At 39.7% G+C, this 17,468-nt stretch overlaps 3 protein-coding genes across 9 annotated transcripts in view; 2 read left to right on the top strand and 1 right to left on the bottom strand.

The window, feature by feature from the left end:
- Positions 1-808: 808 nt before the first annotated feature.
- On the top strand, positions 809-3,935 carry ndufb7 (NADH:ubiquinone oxidoreductase subunit B7). The gene is made up of 4 exons (XM_079653761.1): positions 809-950; positions 1,041-1,173; positions 2,850-3,018; positions 3,776-3,935. Exons 2-4 carry the CDS (start codon positions 1,062-1,064, stop codon positions 3,861-3,863), a joined length of 369 nt encoding a protein of 122 aa, XP_079509887.1. The 5' UTR covers positions 809-950; positions 1,041-1,061; the 3' UTR covers positions 3,864-3,935.
- An 892-nt stretch (positions 3,936-4,827) lies between these two features.
- Positions 4,828-17,468, bottom strand: part of tecrb (trans-2,3-enoyl-CoA reductase b) — a 13,071-nt gene continuing 430 nt past the window's right edge. Inside the window, exons 2-12 of one of the 2 annotated variants that reach the window (XM_079657485.1) lie at positions 14,104-14,154; positions 10,743-10,794; positions 10,579-10,623; positions 9,107-9,210; positions 8,688-8,803; positions 6,929-7,034; positions 6,703-6,775; positions 6,567-6,610; positions 5,946-6,003; positions 5,729-5,817; positions 4,828-5,470 (exon numbers count right to left, since the gene is read on the bottom strand). In XM_079657485.1, coding sequence (XP_079513611.1) covers positions 5,297-5,470; positions 5,729-5,817; positions 5,946-6,003; positions 6,567-6,610; positions 6,703-6,775; positions 6,929-7,034; positions 8,688-8,803; positions 9,107-9,210; positions 10,579-10,623; positions 10,743-10,794; positions 14,104-14,154 — 912 coding nt within the window. In that variant the 3' untranslated portion in view covers positions 4,828-5,296. Of the gene's footprint in view, positions 5,471-5,728; positions 5,818-5,945; positions 6,004-6,566; positions 6,611-6,702; positions 6,776-6,928; positions 7,035-8,687; positions 8,804-9,106; positions 9,211-10,578; positions 10,624-10,742; positions 10,795-14,103; positions 14,430-17,468 lie in introns of those variants that run through there. The other variant, XM_079657484.1, reaches the window with a different exon arrangement.
- The window catches only part of LOC307023878 (uncharacterized protein), a 19,124-nt gene continuing 16,528 nt past the window's right edge, over positions 14,873-17,468 (top strand). For 3 of the 6 annotated variants that reach the window (XR_013803790.1, XM_079657506.1, XM_079657509.1), the window contains exon 1: positions 14,873-16,758. Coding sequence is in view for 3 of the 6 variants with exons in the window: in XM_079657506.1 (XP_079513632.1) it covers positions 16,668-16,758 (91 nt within the window). In the remaining 3 variants the exon portion in view is untranslated. The remainder of the gene's footprint in view (positions 16,759-17,468) is intronic. The other 3 variants (XM_079657511.1, XM_079657507.1, XM_079657510.1) reach the window with 3 other exon arrangements.

Genomic DNA, 17,468 nt, shown 5'->3' with positions numbered 1-17,468 from the left:
TTTGAAATAGAAAATCTTTAATGTTCTATTAATATAAAGTGAGGTCCAGTTACCAGTTACTCTATGAAACAGCTAGTAGTTATGGGTACTTTTTACTTAAGTACATTTCGAAGCCTACACTTTTTTACTTTTACTTGAGTAAATAAGTTTAGTCAGTAGATGTGTGTACTTTTGCCATCTCTGCTAATTGGCAACAGGTGAGGGACATATATTTATTATCTTTAAATGAACACAGCTACCTGGTATTAACACACAATGACACTATGATGGAGCAAATAATAAGCATTAACTTCACATCATATATTTTCCACAACTATTTTAGTTTTGTGTGTAAAGGAAATAAAATCTTAACTGAATCTTTGTGAAACGTCTATGGAGTTAGGGTTTAGCCAATAAAGGAATATTTATGCATATGTCATATTGCAGTTGATTCTAAGGGCTTGTGGCTTTTCCATTAGATGTTTCGTCAGATGTTATTTATAAGAGAAGCCTAAATTATCCTGCTGTTTCCCTCCTTATCAAAGTTACAGTTTTTTTATAAGGGTCCCCCCTTATAAACATTTTACATTTTTGATAAGGCTAGAAAATACGATATAAAAATGTAGGCTACGGTTCTTTTACTAGATATGCGTAATTTAGATATGGTACAAAATATATATGGACAAAGTTTTGGGGAAAAAACTTACAACATTTCAAAACGGTTCCAGCCTGACTTTGCATCAATTCAGTAGAATGGCCCATATAAAAAACAAGGCAGTTGTATAATATGATATAGTTCATATTTATTCCATTTAGATGTTGCATTAGTAGTGAACACCTTAGAAAACAAGTTTCTAAAATCACCAGCCCCCTGCCAGCGGAACCTTTGTCACTCGGCTAGAGGGGAAGTGTTTCTGGGAGGGACCGCTCCGCTGGTTAATTCCGGTGAAAGGCGGAGGTGGCTTGTGGAGGTGACCGAATGGCAGACAGCTGAATAATTTTGGAAATAAAATATTAACGCTGAGCAGAAGTAAACTAAATGTAAAAATTTGTGTTGACAGTGTATAATCATCATTGTTGCCATGGGAGCTCACCTGGTGAGACGGTATGTCACCGAGACGGACACCGAGCCGGACCCGACCAAGAAGTACGAGTTCGACCCCCAGTTCGGCTTTGAAGAGAGGGAAGCGAGAGGTTTGTCACATTAATGCACCATACAGTGTGTTTATAAACACCTGGAGAGAAACAGAGTCCATTGCCCTCGTATCTCAGCTCGTCTTACGTTAGCCGAGCTAGGGTCGAGCTAATGACAGCATTAGCTTTAGGCTAACTGAGGTGCTCAGTGTCAAACTGCTGCAGATCTGTGCTCACTTTGTGCTGCTTTCCACCATAGGCTCCTGTTTTACATGCATTATATCGATATTATAGTTTTATTCTTACATTCTGTAACTGTTATACTCTCAAATATTGGGATATTTGTATATGCTATCCCTAATTATTTCAAATATTTAGTGACATACCTGTCTTGATGAATGTTTATTTATACATTGTCAGTGACCATAAATATTTTTTAAGAAACCACAAAGGAGCAAAAAGCATTTAACATGAAGAACGACTGACCTAAACAATACACAAATCCAAAAACACGTCAACACAATTTAGGAGAAACTACAAAGTAACTCCCACAATAAAAGACAACAGTTAAATCATTGAAGAATTCACTATAAACACGTTACACTGTTCATTAAAAGCCCTAACCTGAATTCTATATTGATATTTACAGATTGGCTGTTGCGGTAAACCAGGGGCAAAATCACTGTTATCTGAGAACACAAATACATATATAGAACGTAGCTCATATGATGCAGCTTCTGTTGTTTTTAAAAGTCACACATAATCAAGAATATTTCAATATTCATATTATATGTTTATACTAAATTGGCAGTGAACTCTATCTGTTCTATCTATCTATCTGCAAAGTAAGGTGTATATAAGAACTACATTGATGGCTTTTTGCAGATGCATACACAATTGTAATTCTTTAAATAAAAACTGATTGAGATGATATATCTTAAGCAAAGATGTTCAGAAAGTTGGTGTAAGTGAACCTGACTTAAAAAAAGTCTCCTTTTACATAGACCATTTACAATCTAGATTGAGTATGTTTTATTGAAATGGCACTGTGGCATGAATGTGTTTTAATAGTGTCTTGTATTTGTAAATGAGGGTTCTAAAAAAACTTCAGTATAATAATTCAAATCTCTGTATCTCTGTAATTGGACCACTCTTAAAGGTCACCTATTGTGCAAAATCCACTTTTTCATGTCTGTTCTACATCAACATGTATCCCCTCTGTGTAAAGAGATTCTGAAAGTCTCAGGAAAAAATATTCTGTCTCTTTTTGTCCTGATCCATTTATATACAAATCTGTCTGACAATGAGCTGATCAGACTTTGGCCACTTTATGATGTCATAACGATGTTTTGGCTTGTTTAACCATTAGCCAATAACCAACCAAGGTAACACCCGCCCCCCACCTTATCACCTGAATCTCCTCCTAGAGCACCATTGTGTTCTTTTTTAACCAAATATCTCTCAGAGGGGCGTGGCTCCTTATTTTCATCTAAAGTAACAGACAGAGAATCAGCACTTTTGAAACAGGGCTGAAACAGAGGGGATTATGGGATGCTGCAATGATCTGTTTGGTGTTTGGAGCCAAACAGATCAGAGACATGTTTTGTATACATCTGAGAATATATTGATGAAAAACAGTATAATAGCAGACCTTTAAGACTCCCAAAGTAAATGATATAGTAACATCAGGTGCTTGAATTGTAAGATGACCATGAACATGTGTTTACCTTTGCCAGAGATGGTAGCCACCCAGGATCAGATGAACTTGGCCATGCTGCCTCTGGAGCAGAGGGACTACTGTGCCCAGCACCTCCTCAAGCTCATGAAGTGCAAGAGAGACACATTTCCCAACTTACTGGCCTGCAAGCATGAGAGACATGACTGGGACTACTGCGAACACCAGGAGTAAGTGCTGACAGCCGAGTAGAGTTTTGACATTTAAAAGGTCGGGGTTAGGCGCTCTTAGCAGACGCACAAATATAACCAATGAAACTGGGCCTCTAGGTCTAGTCCTTTAATTCCAAATTTGAAAAATACAATACATTTGTTTTCAGTGATAGCACAGGAAAACCCAAACTAATGAAACTCTGTTTTATGGCCTTCATATATACAGCTTTACTTTGTTTCAACAAGGTCGAGTTAGTAGCTGTTATGGTGCTTTAAATGGTATCACACATCTATGCTTCTTTAACAGTTGTCGTGCAATTGTAGCTGTTGACATAGGGCTGCTCGATTATTTGGGTCAATAATTGTAATTGCGATTATTCATGTGAACAGTATGTTTTTAACAGTTGATTACCCTGAACTTTAAGTATAATTCAACTGAAAAACGGAAATAAAAATAAAAATAATCGTTTTATTTTCGCGATTTAAAATACGATTTAATGAGCAGCCCTGTTAACATTTACATTTTTGTGAGCATTATAAGGACTTCTCATCGATATGTGTGATCTTATTAGCTAATTTCCCTTTTTGAAATCACAAACAACTCCATGTTTTTTTTTCAAACTTTTGACAGTTTCCTACTAACAATATTTAATTAAGAGACAAGTGTAGACCTTTTCTAATCTTTAGTTTCAGTTTTGAGGGTAAAACGTAAATCTTGAGATGATATTTACCCACCTTGTCATTAACCCTGCTCTCTGTGGTTTTCTGTCTCCAGCTACGTGATGCGTATGAAGGAGTACGAGAGAGAGAGGAGGCTCCAGCTGAGGAAGAAAAGAATAGCGTCTCAGCCTGAAGCTGCATGATGACAGCTGATGCTTCTTCTCTGTATATATGTGCCGCTGTCCACAATAAACACGATTGTTTAACCTCTACAATCTGTCTTATTATTGTTAAAACATACAGTAATCCCCTGGATGATGTCACTATGAAGGTGGGTGCGACCTTTATTTAACCTAAGAGCGTTTGATGGAGGTTTTGACCTGATTCAGGAAATGGTTTAAATGTCCTCTCCTTTTTGATCTTGTCCTTTTTTGTACTTTGGTTAGAACCCATGTTTACCAGAACATGAATATCATAACATTTTGATTATGCAAGTAAATATAATTAATGTATTTGTCGGCTAAAGAGAGATTATCCGTCCATTGAACCCAAATAAGACCAAAAATAACCTTGGAACACTAGAACTTGGATGCATTCAGCTGCTTAATGGCCTAAATAAGATGCCTTTTGATTTTCCTGTAAGACCAGTTCTTACATTCTGTAAAATCACGTTACCTTCAAGTTTATTTAAAATTACGTTTTTTCTTCTTGTAACATTTTTTGGTAGGATCTCCAATGTTTGTGCGTACCAGATAATTTACACATCACAACACCTGTCCTATAATAAGGGGGTGTTACCTTTCATTAATTATCAAGAGGGATTCTTCATTCAGTACGCCTGGGTACGAGTAGATAACAATTATAAAGGACGTTGCTGTATCTGGATTGTTATTTTCTTTCCTACCTAAAATATACATTTAATAAATGTCGAAATGCAAGTCCATCACCATTTTATCATAAAAAAACATTCTATGACTCGAGGTATTCTGTTTTGTATTTGGTAACCAAAGATTACTCAGTTGTTCCTATCTGACCATTTCTATTTACATTTGAACCCAAACTAAGCCCATCAAATCTGCAGTGCATTCGTGTAAAAAGCTCAAGGATAACCACACTGGTACAAATACACAGAGCGGCAATTGAATCACAAACAGAGCAAGACAATCATTAGTTTTACATTTTTTTTATAAATTACTTCAAACATCAACAAAATTACATGCTGTTATGATTTCAAATGTAGATGAATGGATATAAAAACTAAGCCTTTTGACATTTGACTGAATCTCACCAGATGCAGATTCAGCCTCAAAACCACAGAATTAGATGACAGCGTGGTAAGACACTATTTATCGACAGTATGTCATTCAGGATACACTGGCTCGTTTGAAGGTCAAGAACAGCTCTTGGAGACCAAACACACATAAGTCAATTAATCAATCAGAATGGGTTATGGGGAAAAGAAAAAAATAGAGCAAGCGTTGGTGCTTTACATTTTCACTCAATATTACAGGAATTACAGACAGGAAGCAAAAGAGGGGGAAAGAAAAAGGGGACATTATTGAAGCCAGTCAGTCTCCTAAGCTCCAGTGTAAAACGGAGAGCCCCCTCTCAGTTAGCGGAGAGCTGAAGTGATGAACTACAGGATGAAGGGCAGGATGGGGGAGCGGAGGGGAGGGTAATCGCGGAACTCCTTCAGGTAGCTGCGGTGCTTCCCTTTGGCCCACACAGTCATCTGGATGAAACCCACCAAGGTGAAGAAGGCCACCGGCAGGCACTGGGTCATCAGTGTGAAGCCCAGCCAGGAGCCCAGCTGCAGAGGAGGAGGAGGAGGGGGAGGAGGAGGAGGAGGAGGAGGAGGAGGAGGAGGAGGAGGAGGAGGAGGAGGAGGAGGATGGTTACACACAGACCCATACCACAAGAGGGCAGCAGTGTATTTAACTCTGTGTTCATTCAAGGGAATACAGAAGGACAACCTAATCCAGTGGATTTATCTCAATTATCAAACAATAAATAATAGTTTGATGCTGAAAAAGGCATCAGTAAGCATTTAAAGAAAAAATGATCTTACCTCGTAGGTGTAGTTGGGGCAGGAGACCAGCACGAAGATCCAGGTGAAGGGGTTCTTGGTGGGATAGGGAATCTTCCTGGTCTTAGAGCCTAGATGAAGGTAGCAACAAAAGGAAATGTCAATCTAATATGACTTTTTATTACATTTTAATAGCATTCTATACCATGACATTTGTAGCTCCGCCAAGTTGAAGTACAGGTGTTACTGTTGTTTGTACCTGGTGGACGGAGGTTCCGCAGAGCGATGTGGATGGAAAAGTTGCCGATCTGACAGAACTAAGAAAGAAAAAATACAATAAATAAAAGAGAAAACCATATTTATACATGTTCTGTTAAAGAAGAAAATGTAGGACAGAATATAGTTTAGAATGCCAAAAAAACCAACTATTTAAAGGTGGGGTATGTAATTTATTTCAGAAACACTATTTGTTATATTCCATGGAATGCTCTTATCATCCCGATAGCAATGAATATCTTAAGTGCTTTGACAATAAATCCATTCAAAAATGTCATCTGTGGAAGCCGTAGCGCTGTAAAAAGCACGACCAATCATTTTAGCCGGCCCGGCTAAAATAACTGGATGGCCTACCTGCCTGTCAGTCTTCCATCTGTCCACAAACTTATCTCATGCCCTCATTGGTCATGTGCGCGTTTGTGTGTGTTGGAGGAGGGTCTCTAAAAGGAAGTGGCAGATTTTTTCCGGTTGCATATTTTCAAATTCTAGCGCACTCGAGCTGGTTTCTCCAATATTACCTACCCCACCTTTAAGTGATGTAAATAACAAGTAATTGTCTACTCTTTTTTTAATCGAATGATGCTTGATAATTGTCAATACTTACCAAGAATAAGATGAGGGCCAGTCTGATTTGCTGCTCCCCGTATACTGCATCAAGACATAATTGACAATAATAATGGTGAAAAAGAGTTATAATAACACAATGGTATAAGTTAAGTGTCTGGTGCATGTATACTCACTGGGTGGTGTGTACAGCGGGTGGTTGATGTAGTAGGCCATCCATGCTGCAAAGCCCCAGTAGTACGTGCAGTTCTGAAACAGGATTATTGTCATGTTCAGACTTGATTGTTGTGGCAGTAGCAATGCACTTCTTACTCAAACTAAACGGTTCATGATTCACCTTTGACTCCTCATTTGGGAATATGGATGTACAGCAGGATAAGATAGTGTTCGAATGCATCTCACCTTAAAGATGTTGCGTAGCGGCATTGTACCATGAGAGAAGCGATGCACAAACAGCGTCTCCAGATTCCTCTTAAGGAAGTGGAAGGAGTGACACATACAGGCGAGACTGCAGAAGGACAAACACTTGTGTTAGCTCTAGGGATGGGTGTCGTTAAGGTTTTAACGGTACGACTACTTTTATCAATACCGCTTATCGATCCGGTCCTTTAAAGGTACTCTTATCGGTTCTTTTGAAGAAAAAAAAAAGGTAAATTAACTAAACAAATTGTAAATAATGTGAACTTACAGAACTGTAAAAGAACAAACGAAAAACAAGTATTTTCTGCAGTAACACAGTGGTACAGAGCAACACAGGTGGGGCATGACGGTTCTTCTGGAGTAAGATTAAGGCATACATAACACACCTGACGTGGAAACATTACTTGTGGATGGGGCTACAGGGCTTCTAGAAAGACAGGGGAACCCGGTGCATTCCTCCGTCTGAATGTGGTGCACTTTTGCTAAATGTTTAGAGAAATTGCCTGTGTTACCGCCCTTACATGCTAAACTCTTATTGCACTTTTGGCAACGAGCATTGTCCACATCGAGACGGGTAAAGTTTAAGCACACCTTTTAGCGCTTAGTTAGCTCCGCCGTGTGTGTGTGTAAACCGCCCCGCCCCCTCACACAGACGGGGGAGAGAGATCTCTCATCTGGATTGGAAATGTCGAAAATACATCAAAGACGCATTTTGAAGTCTTATTGCATATCAGAAACGGAGTTGGCGAAACTAAAACTGCAATATAATGTTTATGTAGCAATAATACATATGAAATATATTTTTTTAAATATGTCCAGTACCGATAAAAAGACCGATAATGTCGGAGCTTAACGGTACCACTGTCTTTAATAATTCAGCCCCGGGGCCCCTTTAATACCGGGGCTCGATAACCATCCCAAGTTAGCTGTACTGTAGTTATCAAAAACAGGATGCTGCTAACATGGTGTCGATGTGGAAAGAGCACAGCTTAAAAGGAATACGCTTGGTTATTGACTAACATAAATACCACTCTTGTGTCTGCATGTTTAACATAAAGTAAGGCAATAGCCAGCAGCTGCTTAGCTAAAGACTGGAAATTGGGAATGTCTGGCCTTTTTTATCCTACCACATATTTGAATTTAATGCGAGATTGGCATGATCTATATTTAGTTCCCCAAATTAGATTTGTATCAAGTCATTTTACACTATGTTCCTTGAAGTCTTGTTATATATCTTTTTTAAGTAAAATGATAAAACTACATTTTTAAGCAAACTTCCATGTTTGGAGTATTTAAAAAAAAAATAAAGTTTTAAAATATCATAGTTTCTCTTGCAGAAACTTGCTTCATCCTTTATTGTTTCAGGCTAACGACAAAACTTTCTAGAGCACTTTTGAACAAATCCAAAGGGTGGACATTGGTGACCTGTATAGAGCTTTCACTTATTCAATAGATATGACTTTGAAAACAAGTTTCAAAAGTGCTGCGGTTGAATTCACATGTCAAATGCTGTTTCTACTGTGACTTATTTTATACTGGTAGACAGTTGCATTAAGTGAAATCAGCTTGCATGTGTTGGTGAAGTCACTGGTCTGGTCTGGATGTCATTAATGCTTGTTTATTAGTGACAGAGAATGTGGTTTAGTAGTGAGAGTGAATTTATATTTGCTGGAACTTTAAGAGGAACAAGAGAGGCGCTACTTAATTATAAAGTGTGTGAAGATGTGAGTAGGACACTTACTGAACGACCCAGTGTTTACTGGTGGAAAAGTCATATTTGGAAGCGTAGATGAAGGGAACTCTGAAATAGAACATCAGATAGAGGACCAGAGGACCGGTGTACTCGGTGAGAAAGACCTGAAGGAAAGAGGGACAGGATAAGTTTGAGCCTTTTTAACAGTTTAAGTGTAGCCCTAATGTCATAATATTGATATTCTTTTTATTGCTGTGTTAGAAAGATAAATATAGCCGTCCCGCTCCTGGCAGAGCCAATTTAACTATGACACACACACCCTTTTTACCCAGAGGGAAATCTCAATATAGCTCTTCTTGATCCCAGTCTGATGTATGTGGGCTTGTCAGGATTGTTAGATTGTGGCAGCACAACATGCCCATGCCCCCGCCCCCCCTGGCCTTTTGGCGGCTCCATGGTGTACTCACTGTGACCCAGCTGATCTGAGCTCCCAGGTCTCTGAAGTAGAAGGTTGCTGTGGTTCCCACAGGTAGTTGCTGCAGGACATCCTCGTCCTTCAGAGACTTCCCCTCTGAAACACAGACAGGATTACTTCAGGAGACATACAGAAAATGAGGACTTGATTACAGAGGGAAGTAATAAGATGTTCCCTTTAAGTATACTGGCAGAAAAAGTACTTCCTGTCTAGTTGTACTAGATAGGAAACTCCATCCCAGGAACTTTTATAGAATTATAATTGTTGTTATAAATAAACCCCATACAGTTTATTTAGAATTCATTAAAGACATGGTTAATAAATACTCTTGTCGGCCTTAAAGGGGCCCAATACAGTGGTGCAGTGACGAGTCCTAAAACCCGTAAGTGAGTTAGCATTTTACCACTACCGGTTCCCTCGTCTCAGAGTCAATGGGATTTCTCCATACAGTAGGATCTTGGAAAATAGCTGGAAATAAGGTCTGTGGTTGACACAAATTTAAGAGACGGATCACGTTTTGTTCTACGGCATTAAATACATCAGCAGTGACCCCACTGGTGATTTTTGAAGAGTTTACGTGTCTGAAAAACGATGGTTGTTAAGAAGTGGCTGAATAGGACTACAGAAGTTGTCAAGGACGTTGTACGTCATTACACCGAACACGTAAACACTCCCGCTAAGTTTGTTTTCCCTGTTCTGCTTGGAATTAAGTGCCTGCCTCCTGCCAACTGTTAAAACAAAAAGCTTCAACTTGTAACAATTTTAATCTTTATTTTTGAATATCGATCTTAAATTGGCGTGACGTTGAAGCAGCAACCCTGCTCTAGTTTGTTTATAGCATAATGCTAGCATTTTGCTTCTGGCGACTAGATTTATGATTTGATAATTATAAAAGTAGGGTAGACATGTGGAGATTATCCGGCTGAACAAAACGTGCATTTATCAAACAGGTTCGTTCTCCACAGACCTTATTTCGAGCTATTTTCCAAAATCCTATGTAGAAATCCCATTGCTTTTTTGTCGAGGGAACCCATGCGCAGCTTACTTCCGGGTAAATACGTCATCCCTGGATCATTCTATTGTTCTTTTTGGGGTTTTCCATTTCCTGTAGTGTGTTATATGGGTTTGTGTGCATGCAAATGGTCTGCAAAAGCTAAAATCCCTCCCCTCCCTCCCTCCCTCCCCCCCCACACACCCATGTTTACATAGTGACATCACTATGTAACATTGGCTCTTTTATTGGCTAGCGCTCCAACGCATTGTACGTGATATGCTAAGGGGAAGGACACTACTAAGTGGTTGACTAATCACAACATAGCCGGTCAGCTAACCAATTAGAGCAGACTGGGCTCTGGTTTCAGACAGAGGGTGAAAAGAGGTGCTGCAGCACAGGCAGTATGGCATTAACCCTTAAATGAACAACAAATATTTAAACAATAGTAAGTCACTCTTTGGCTGACTTACTGGCATCAAGGCGAATGGACTGTCGGGTTGGGTACCACTGAGGATCTGAAACAGACAATAATATGTCACAAACATCTTTAGACAGGACATACATTTTTTATTTTTAGCTTGATGTTAAATCAGATTTATGAGGCTTTAGTCGCCTGCAGAGAGACGGCACTCACGGCTCTTGTGGAACATAGACTTGATCTCTCCGATAGTGGCATTTGGCTCGACCTGCAAATAGGGTATCAGCAAATCAGTAAATTAGTAGAGGGACACGTACACAAAAGGAACAGATAATAACCCTGTTTTCCATTCATGAAGGGGGTAAATTTAGCTCCCATACCCCGCGGATGTGGTTCATTTAACAGCTGGTATTATGGTTTCAAAGCACACACACATCCACAGCCAAAGTACACGACCTTGTGCCAGGCTGCCAGAAATTGCCCAACTACCCCAAATATAAACCCAATGACTTCAAAACGGAAACATGAAGAGCTCACAGAGGCAGATCCGTTGTCACAGTTGTTACGGGATGTTCTGAGGACATCAACACATTCCCAACATGTGATCAAATGGCAAATCTGTTTGATTTGAGCAGCTTTCACACTTCATTCTGCTGCCAGAGCCCCCTCTTGTGGAGTAGTAAAATTGTTAAAAAGAAAGAGTAACATCGCTTACTCCTATTGGTTTATTTAAAATGTTGTCTGAGCCCTAGGATCTGCTATAATACTGAGCGCTTTAGTTTAAAAGGCAACAATACGTGTACACTAGAGCTTTAACAAATGTTTATTATTTATATATTTTTGGAATTATATTTATTTGTGGGTCCGAAAAATGTCATACAATTATTTAAAAAATGGCCACCAATGTTTTAAAAAGAGCAAATAAGACTGGCAAAGCAAATACCAGTGTTTTTGCACACTACACATGTAAGTACTGACTAAATATGAATTATAAATATAACTGGCTGTCTGTATGCTTTTATCGTTTGATATAATTGGTTTTTATTACTGTGCTGTTTCACCAATTATGCTCGCATTTAATTTGAAACACATTTGACTTCCCTAACCCATATGAAATGTGCTCCATAAATCAAGATTGGCGCCTTAAGCATTAATATTTATATTTGTAAATGACAACTTTTCTGACTGATAACCATTCATTTAAGATTATTAAACGAACTTGCTTAACACAGGTGCATATTAACCCTATTTTCATTTTTTGTCCTATATTCAGTATACAGAGAGTTATTAAACTTGTAAGACATTTTTTATTGGTATGAAAACAAACTCAGCAATGCACATAACATCCTAATAACATCTCAGGCATCCGCTTCAAATTTCTGTCAGGCCTCTGACATTTAGGAAGCTGGTGACAGGTTTCTCTAAACATTTTAGCAGTAGGCCTATATTACCCTGCTGGCCATGCCTCACTGTGCTAAGACGCTTCTGTGAAATGTAAACCTCTATGCGGCCCGTCACATTGACCAAGCAAAGGTGTGAAGAACAACACTAGAAAATATAAAATGATGTACTAATTTAAAATTTGATTGCAAATCATCAGGCCTTTAAAGAGCTGAACCACAAGGACACGGTTCAATTACATGTCAATGTTTGTCAGAGAGCACTTAACGTACTATTAACCTGTGGCCAAGACACTATCAGATTACCAAGGCAAGCATTGTTCAGTATAGACAGTGTGGTAGGTAGGGATGGGTATTGTTAGGATTTTATCGATACCGATACTGCTTATCGATACCGGTATTTTTCGATACTATTTATCAATAGTTTTAAATAATTTGGTGCTCAAAATTATAGACATGATTACAAGATGTGATGATTAAACAACAGTCATTTTATTGTAATTTATTTGTATTTATTATTTAATGTAACTTTTTCAATGTCATACCAAGCAGGTATGAGTGTGTTTGACAGTGTGTCTCTGGAAGGGTGGCGGTAATTAGGGGCAGTTCATAAATCCATGTAAACATGACCATTATTCAGTTAAAACGAGACGCTGCGTGCGCACCTCCTAAACCGGAAGCTCCGGTCGGCTAACCATTATAATCTGTTTATTGCGTTTATTATTTATAATTGTAATTATGGATTATCAGTAATCATTTTCAGCACGATGACATCACTGAGAAACCACCTCGATGTGACCCTTGCCCCCACCACCTCCCTGTCTTTCAACAGGCTTCATTCAGTATTGAGATCACTGGGAGCATCCTAAACTCTGACCCAGACATGATACAGGATTTGAGTTTTATTTCTAACTCAGTCTGTTAGTTCAGCGCCGTTAGCCTACTTTAGGAAACCAGTCCCATCGCGGGGCTCTCTGCCCAGATCCTGATCTATATCTGTCAGACTTTCTCTCCTAAAGGTGTTAATATTGTGCATGGTATCACCATGGGAACTCTGCTAAGCCGACAACAGGGTATAATCCAAGAAGGATAGCCCTTTATACTTGGTGGTCTTGAAGAGCAGCTTTTGAGCTTGGCAGACTAACTTGGCTAAGTCGCACACCAACAGCACACTAAACCCTCCTAATGCAGCAGCACTGACTTACAGGCAATGTGCAAGGTACTGTAAATATACCCACTAAAACAATGAGCTAAAACATCCTATCAAAATAAAAGGTGAGTAATACAACACTGATACACTCAAATCCAGACTAAGTCCATCAGTCTGAGTCTAAATACGTTATTGTGTATCATCTTTAAAAACATTTGACATGACATTTACACGACATGACAAGAACACGGTACAGCCCCAATGAAAGCCGAGAGCTTCCAGTCTCAACAAATTCTCTCTGGTACTTCTATGAAGGTGCTCTGAGTCTAAGCTGCTTCCAAAAACAAACTTTTTGGAGTCAACAATAGCTTATGTGCAGACTATCTTCCTTTTTCCAGATATGTGCTGCATTTTTCATGCCCATGTAAAGGGATTGATTCTTTACCCAAAACATACATTTGCTCAGCATTTTGACCAAGTCTTACTTTCCATTTCCATAGAAATACCTTCCTTGTTATATGCACCTTAATATGTAAAGACTACATCTGCCTTCAAATTAAATCAATTTTTCTTTTTGGGCACCAGGCATCTGTCTAACAGTGTAGAGGGGTGTCTTGGGACTCACAAGTTGTAGAGCAGTTATTTTATTGGTGTAACTTCTGACATCAAGTAGGCTGTTGTGTTGGTTTGCACAGCTGTACAGTTGTTTATGCCATGTTGTTTACCAATGTGATGTGTGTGCACAGATAACCGCACACAGACAGCAGGGTTGTGTTGCGTTGGGACTGTAGTCTCATTTACACACACACTGACAGACAGCAAGGTCTAAAGCAGCTCAACTATGTTCTAGAAAGCGCCTGACTCACATACGCTTTTTACTGTAATATAATGTAGGGGCAGAAATACGGCACCTCTTGCATTAGGAAACACACAAAACAGCTACATACAGCTGTAAAATACTTTTTGCAGAGCTGATGTTAGAACAGAAATCCAATGAAAACAAACACATACAAAAAAAAGTTCTCACCTTGTCCAGGAAGCAGAGCTTGTCCTTGGTCTTGGCATCCAGTATCTCCACCTCAAAGAAAACAACAGCTTTTTTAGTTTTTTTAGCAGGTTTGCGTTTGGCTGGGGCTGGAGCCGGCACACCGTTAGCTGGCTTTTTAGTGCTGGTAGCCTCTAGTGCTAGGGCATCCATGTCCACAGTGCTCCTCCTGCACTCGCTTTATTCCCTTTTTCCTCGCGGTTCTCTTGTCACTCTTCACCTCTCAACTGTCTCTCCACGCCAGACCATAGAGAGCAGCAGCACTCAGCTGTGGAAATAAATCTGTCTCTACCCTGCTTCTCCACCCCCTACCTCCTCTCTTCCATTCTTTCACAGTCCCTCCCTCTTTGCCCCACGCTCATTCCTTCACTTCTGCTGTGTTGCTTTATTTAACTGCTAGCGTGGACATATGTCACATGTGTGTGTGCACAGTTGCATACACAGGAATGCCCAGTATCCCCCTGGAAAACTATCAGCAGTACATCATCTGTGTGTCAAGAAGGAAGCTTCTAGAGACAGAGCTATGTTTCCAGTGACTCGGTTTTGAAACATAACTCATCCCTAAAAAAAGGTCACCTGACGACCCGTGAAACCTCTCAACCCCTGGTTGAGTGGTAAGATGGTGGAGAGGTATTATGACGAACAGCAACACCCCTTTCCCAGTTTGTCCCCACTCTTCCTCTCCCCAGCTAAATATAAACGTCTACTGCTAACTCTGCATGACCAACCCTTTCCCCAAGGACCCCCACCCGTCTACGACTATGTGATGATGTCATGGGCTAATGGTTTAAGACCCTCTGCAGTTCTGTCCATCTGTCCATCTACAGCCACGATGCACATCACCAACCTTTGATCAGACACCTAAATGCACCACTCTCAAGGTCTCTGACACACACTGACTGCTACAGTGTTTTGTACCTTCAAACTAAACGAAGTAGCAAGTCACTCACACAGGGAGTCACCTTTTCCTACCACCAACGGGGGATAATACTCGAGACTCTGAGGGCTTGGTTGGGGCATTCCCTTTGGAGAAGCCCACCCAACCCCCACCCTTCCAGTCTCTTATGACCAACAGTAAGTATTCAGTTACCATAAGAAATGTAAGACTTAGCCACAAGGGGCAGCATGGGAGTTAAGTCCAGACATTTATCTATGGAAACTTTCAATTTGCATAAAAGCCCACCTTTGCCTCCCTCAACTTTGATCAAAGAAATAAATGTATATGGGTTTTTTTCTTTTTTAAAACATAGCTATCTGATGATTTTGTGTTGTGCCATTTTACATCATGCCATAATATATGTATTTACTTGTTCAAGATAAGCATTTACTTATTTATGTGAACACTAGCCATTCTAAAACTCAAATCAGTGTTATTTGTAATGGATTTACGGCCCTGACAAACAAGCTGCCTGTGTGACAAGGTAAACATTCATGTCTTCCTAAATCAAGCAAGAAACCTGACACTGCAGTTAGGACTTCTGAGAAAGACCCCCATCTCAGTCTTCCCGGTGCCAGGCATACCCACTGCCACTGAACCTCCCCCATCTCATCTATATAAAGCTACTAGTAGTGAGTCAGTCCTAATGCTCTTTGGGGTGAGGGTGAAGCAGGGAGAAATAACCTTTAATTACTACAGCGGACTGTTGCTGTTCTTCGCTGGTTCGCTTGATATCCCAAGGTAAGAAGACACTTTTGAAATCTAGAAATATAAGGCCTTCGTCTTTAAACAGATTAGCAAACCATCTGGAAATGTTAATATGCTCCAAAAGTTTTTTGTTAGCGGATACTAATATCCGTGTGTAGGAAAGAGAGATCATTTTGGAAGTCATGCCGCCTCGTAACTTGGGTGCTATCTGGTGACTGTCAATCTATTTTATGACTCAAGTGAAAATAAATGTCCCAAGATATTGTGAATTTAAAAAAGAAAAAAATGCAGTAGTTTTAGTTTGTCAAATAATGTGTGTTAGGCTTTAAATTGATCCGTTGTGCCATGTAAAGCATGCAATTTACAAAACCTAAACAGTGATCACTATTATGATTGAATCAATTAACTTTTTTTTTTTTTAGAAGACTTCTAAGGTATACATAGAGGAAATATTAAACTCAAAGAGCACCTGCATGAACATGTGCACTGGTTATGGTGTCAGTAAGAGTTCACAACCAGCAGGGACCACATTTTATGACTTCAGTTAGCATACCCGTTGAAGATTATGCTCTTAGCACTTACCTGAGTGACATACTGGGTGGTTTAGTCGCAATACTGGCACCTTATAGGCCTGAATATCACACAGTGGCCTCACACAAACATGTGCAGGCTTATTTTATGCAGTTAGTCCTGGGCATGCATAGTTATACCTGTTGTAGCTTATGTTGCAATAATGACCATTCACTGTCTTATCATGCAGTTTCAACAGCCATGGCCATAAAAAGGTGAGTCAAGCTAATATATTACAGGTTTCAGGGGTGGCCCATTTTTACATATGGCCATAAAATCGGTCAGTGCAAATAAATATTGACACAATGTTTTTTGGGTGGAAAAAGCCTTCATGATTGTAATGTCGTTGCCCCCCCTTACAGGTTGCAACAGCCATACTGTCTTCAACAGGAAGAAGGGGAACAGGAGCAGCCACTGGTTGGGTCAGTTTCTGTCAGACTCCTGCAGATCCTGTCTGACGGGTTTTGGTGCTCATGAAACTCCTTTTCATGACTTTTATGAAAGCTTTTAGTGATTGCATTTGTTTACTGGTTAAGTATAGCAAACATTTTACCTTGATGATAACATAGTGGAACAGGCCTGTGGTAAAAGTGTGGTTGTTTCTGAGAGACAAACACTGTTACTTTTTTGCTCTTTCCAAGTGACTTTCTGTCATCCACTTAGGTCTGACTTTAGCGTCAAATAACATATTACAACGAAGCCTTGAAGATTTATTTCAAGTTTAAGTTTGCGCAGTTGACTGTTCACTTGCATTATTGGGTAATAACAAGATACGAAGCGTCATTCGCCGTTCCAGCCAGAGATGGCGATGAGGTGGAGTTTTATCCTGAACAGAGGTCTCTGTGTTTAGCTAACAAAGACATCCAGCATATATCCTAAAACATGATAAATATGCAACGAAAGTATAATTCGGCATTACTGTGGAGGCAGAAGGTCGACTTTGAGGTACGATATAAGCCGATATATGCCATGCACCGATAGGCCACAAATCCCCGTTCCTAGCAACCAGCCCATGACAGGCGGCGTCGCTGCGTTGTGTGATCCTCGCTGCACATGTTTAAAGCTATAAAGTGCCTGTTTTGGTGGAGTTTACTTTAACAGAAATCACAGCCACATTTCGTATTGGTCTGAT

The sequence above is a fragment of the Notothenia rossii genome (genome assembly GCF_949606895.1).
Source record: "Notothenia rossii genome assembly, chromosome: 1".
NCBI lineage: Eukaryota > Metazoa > Chordata > Actinopteri > Perciformes > Nototheniidae > Notothenia > Notothenia rossii.
The sequence above is the reverse complement of the archived record's forward strand: the minus strand, read 5'-3'. Positions and strand labels throughout refer to the sequence as shown.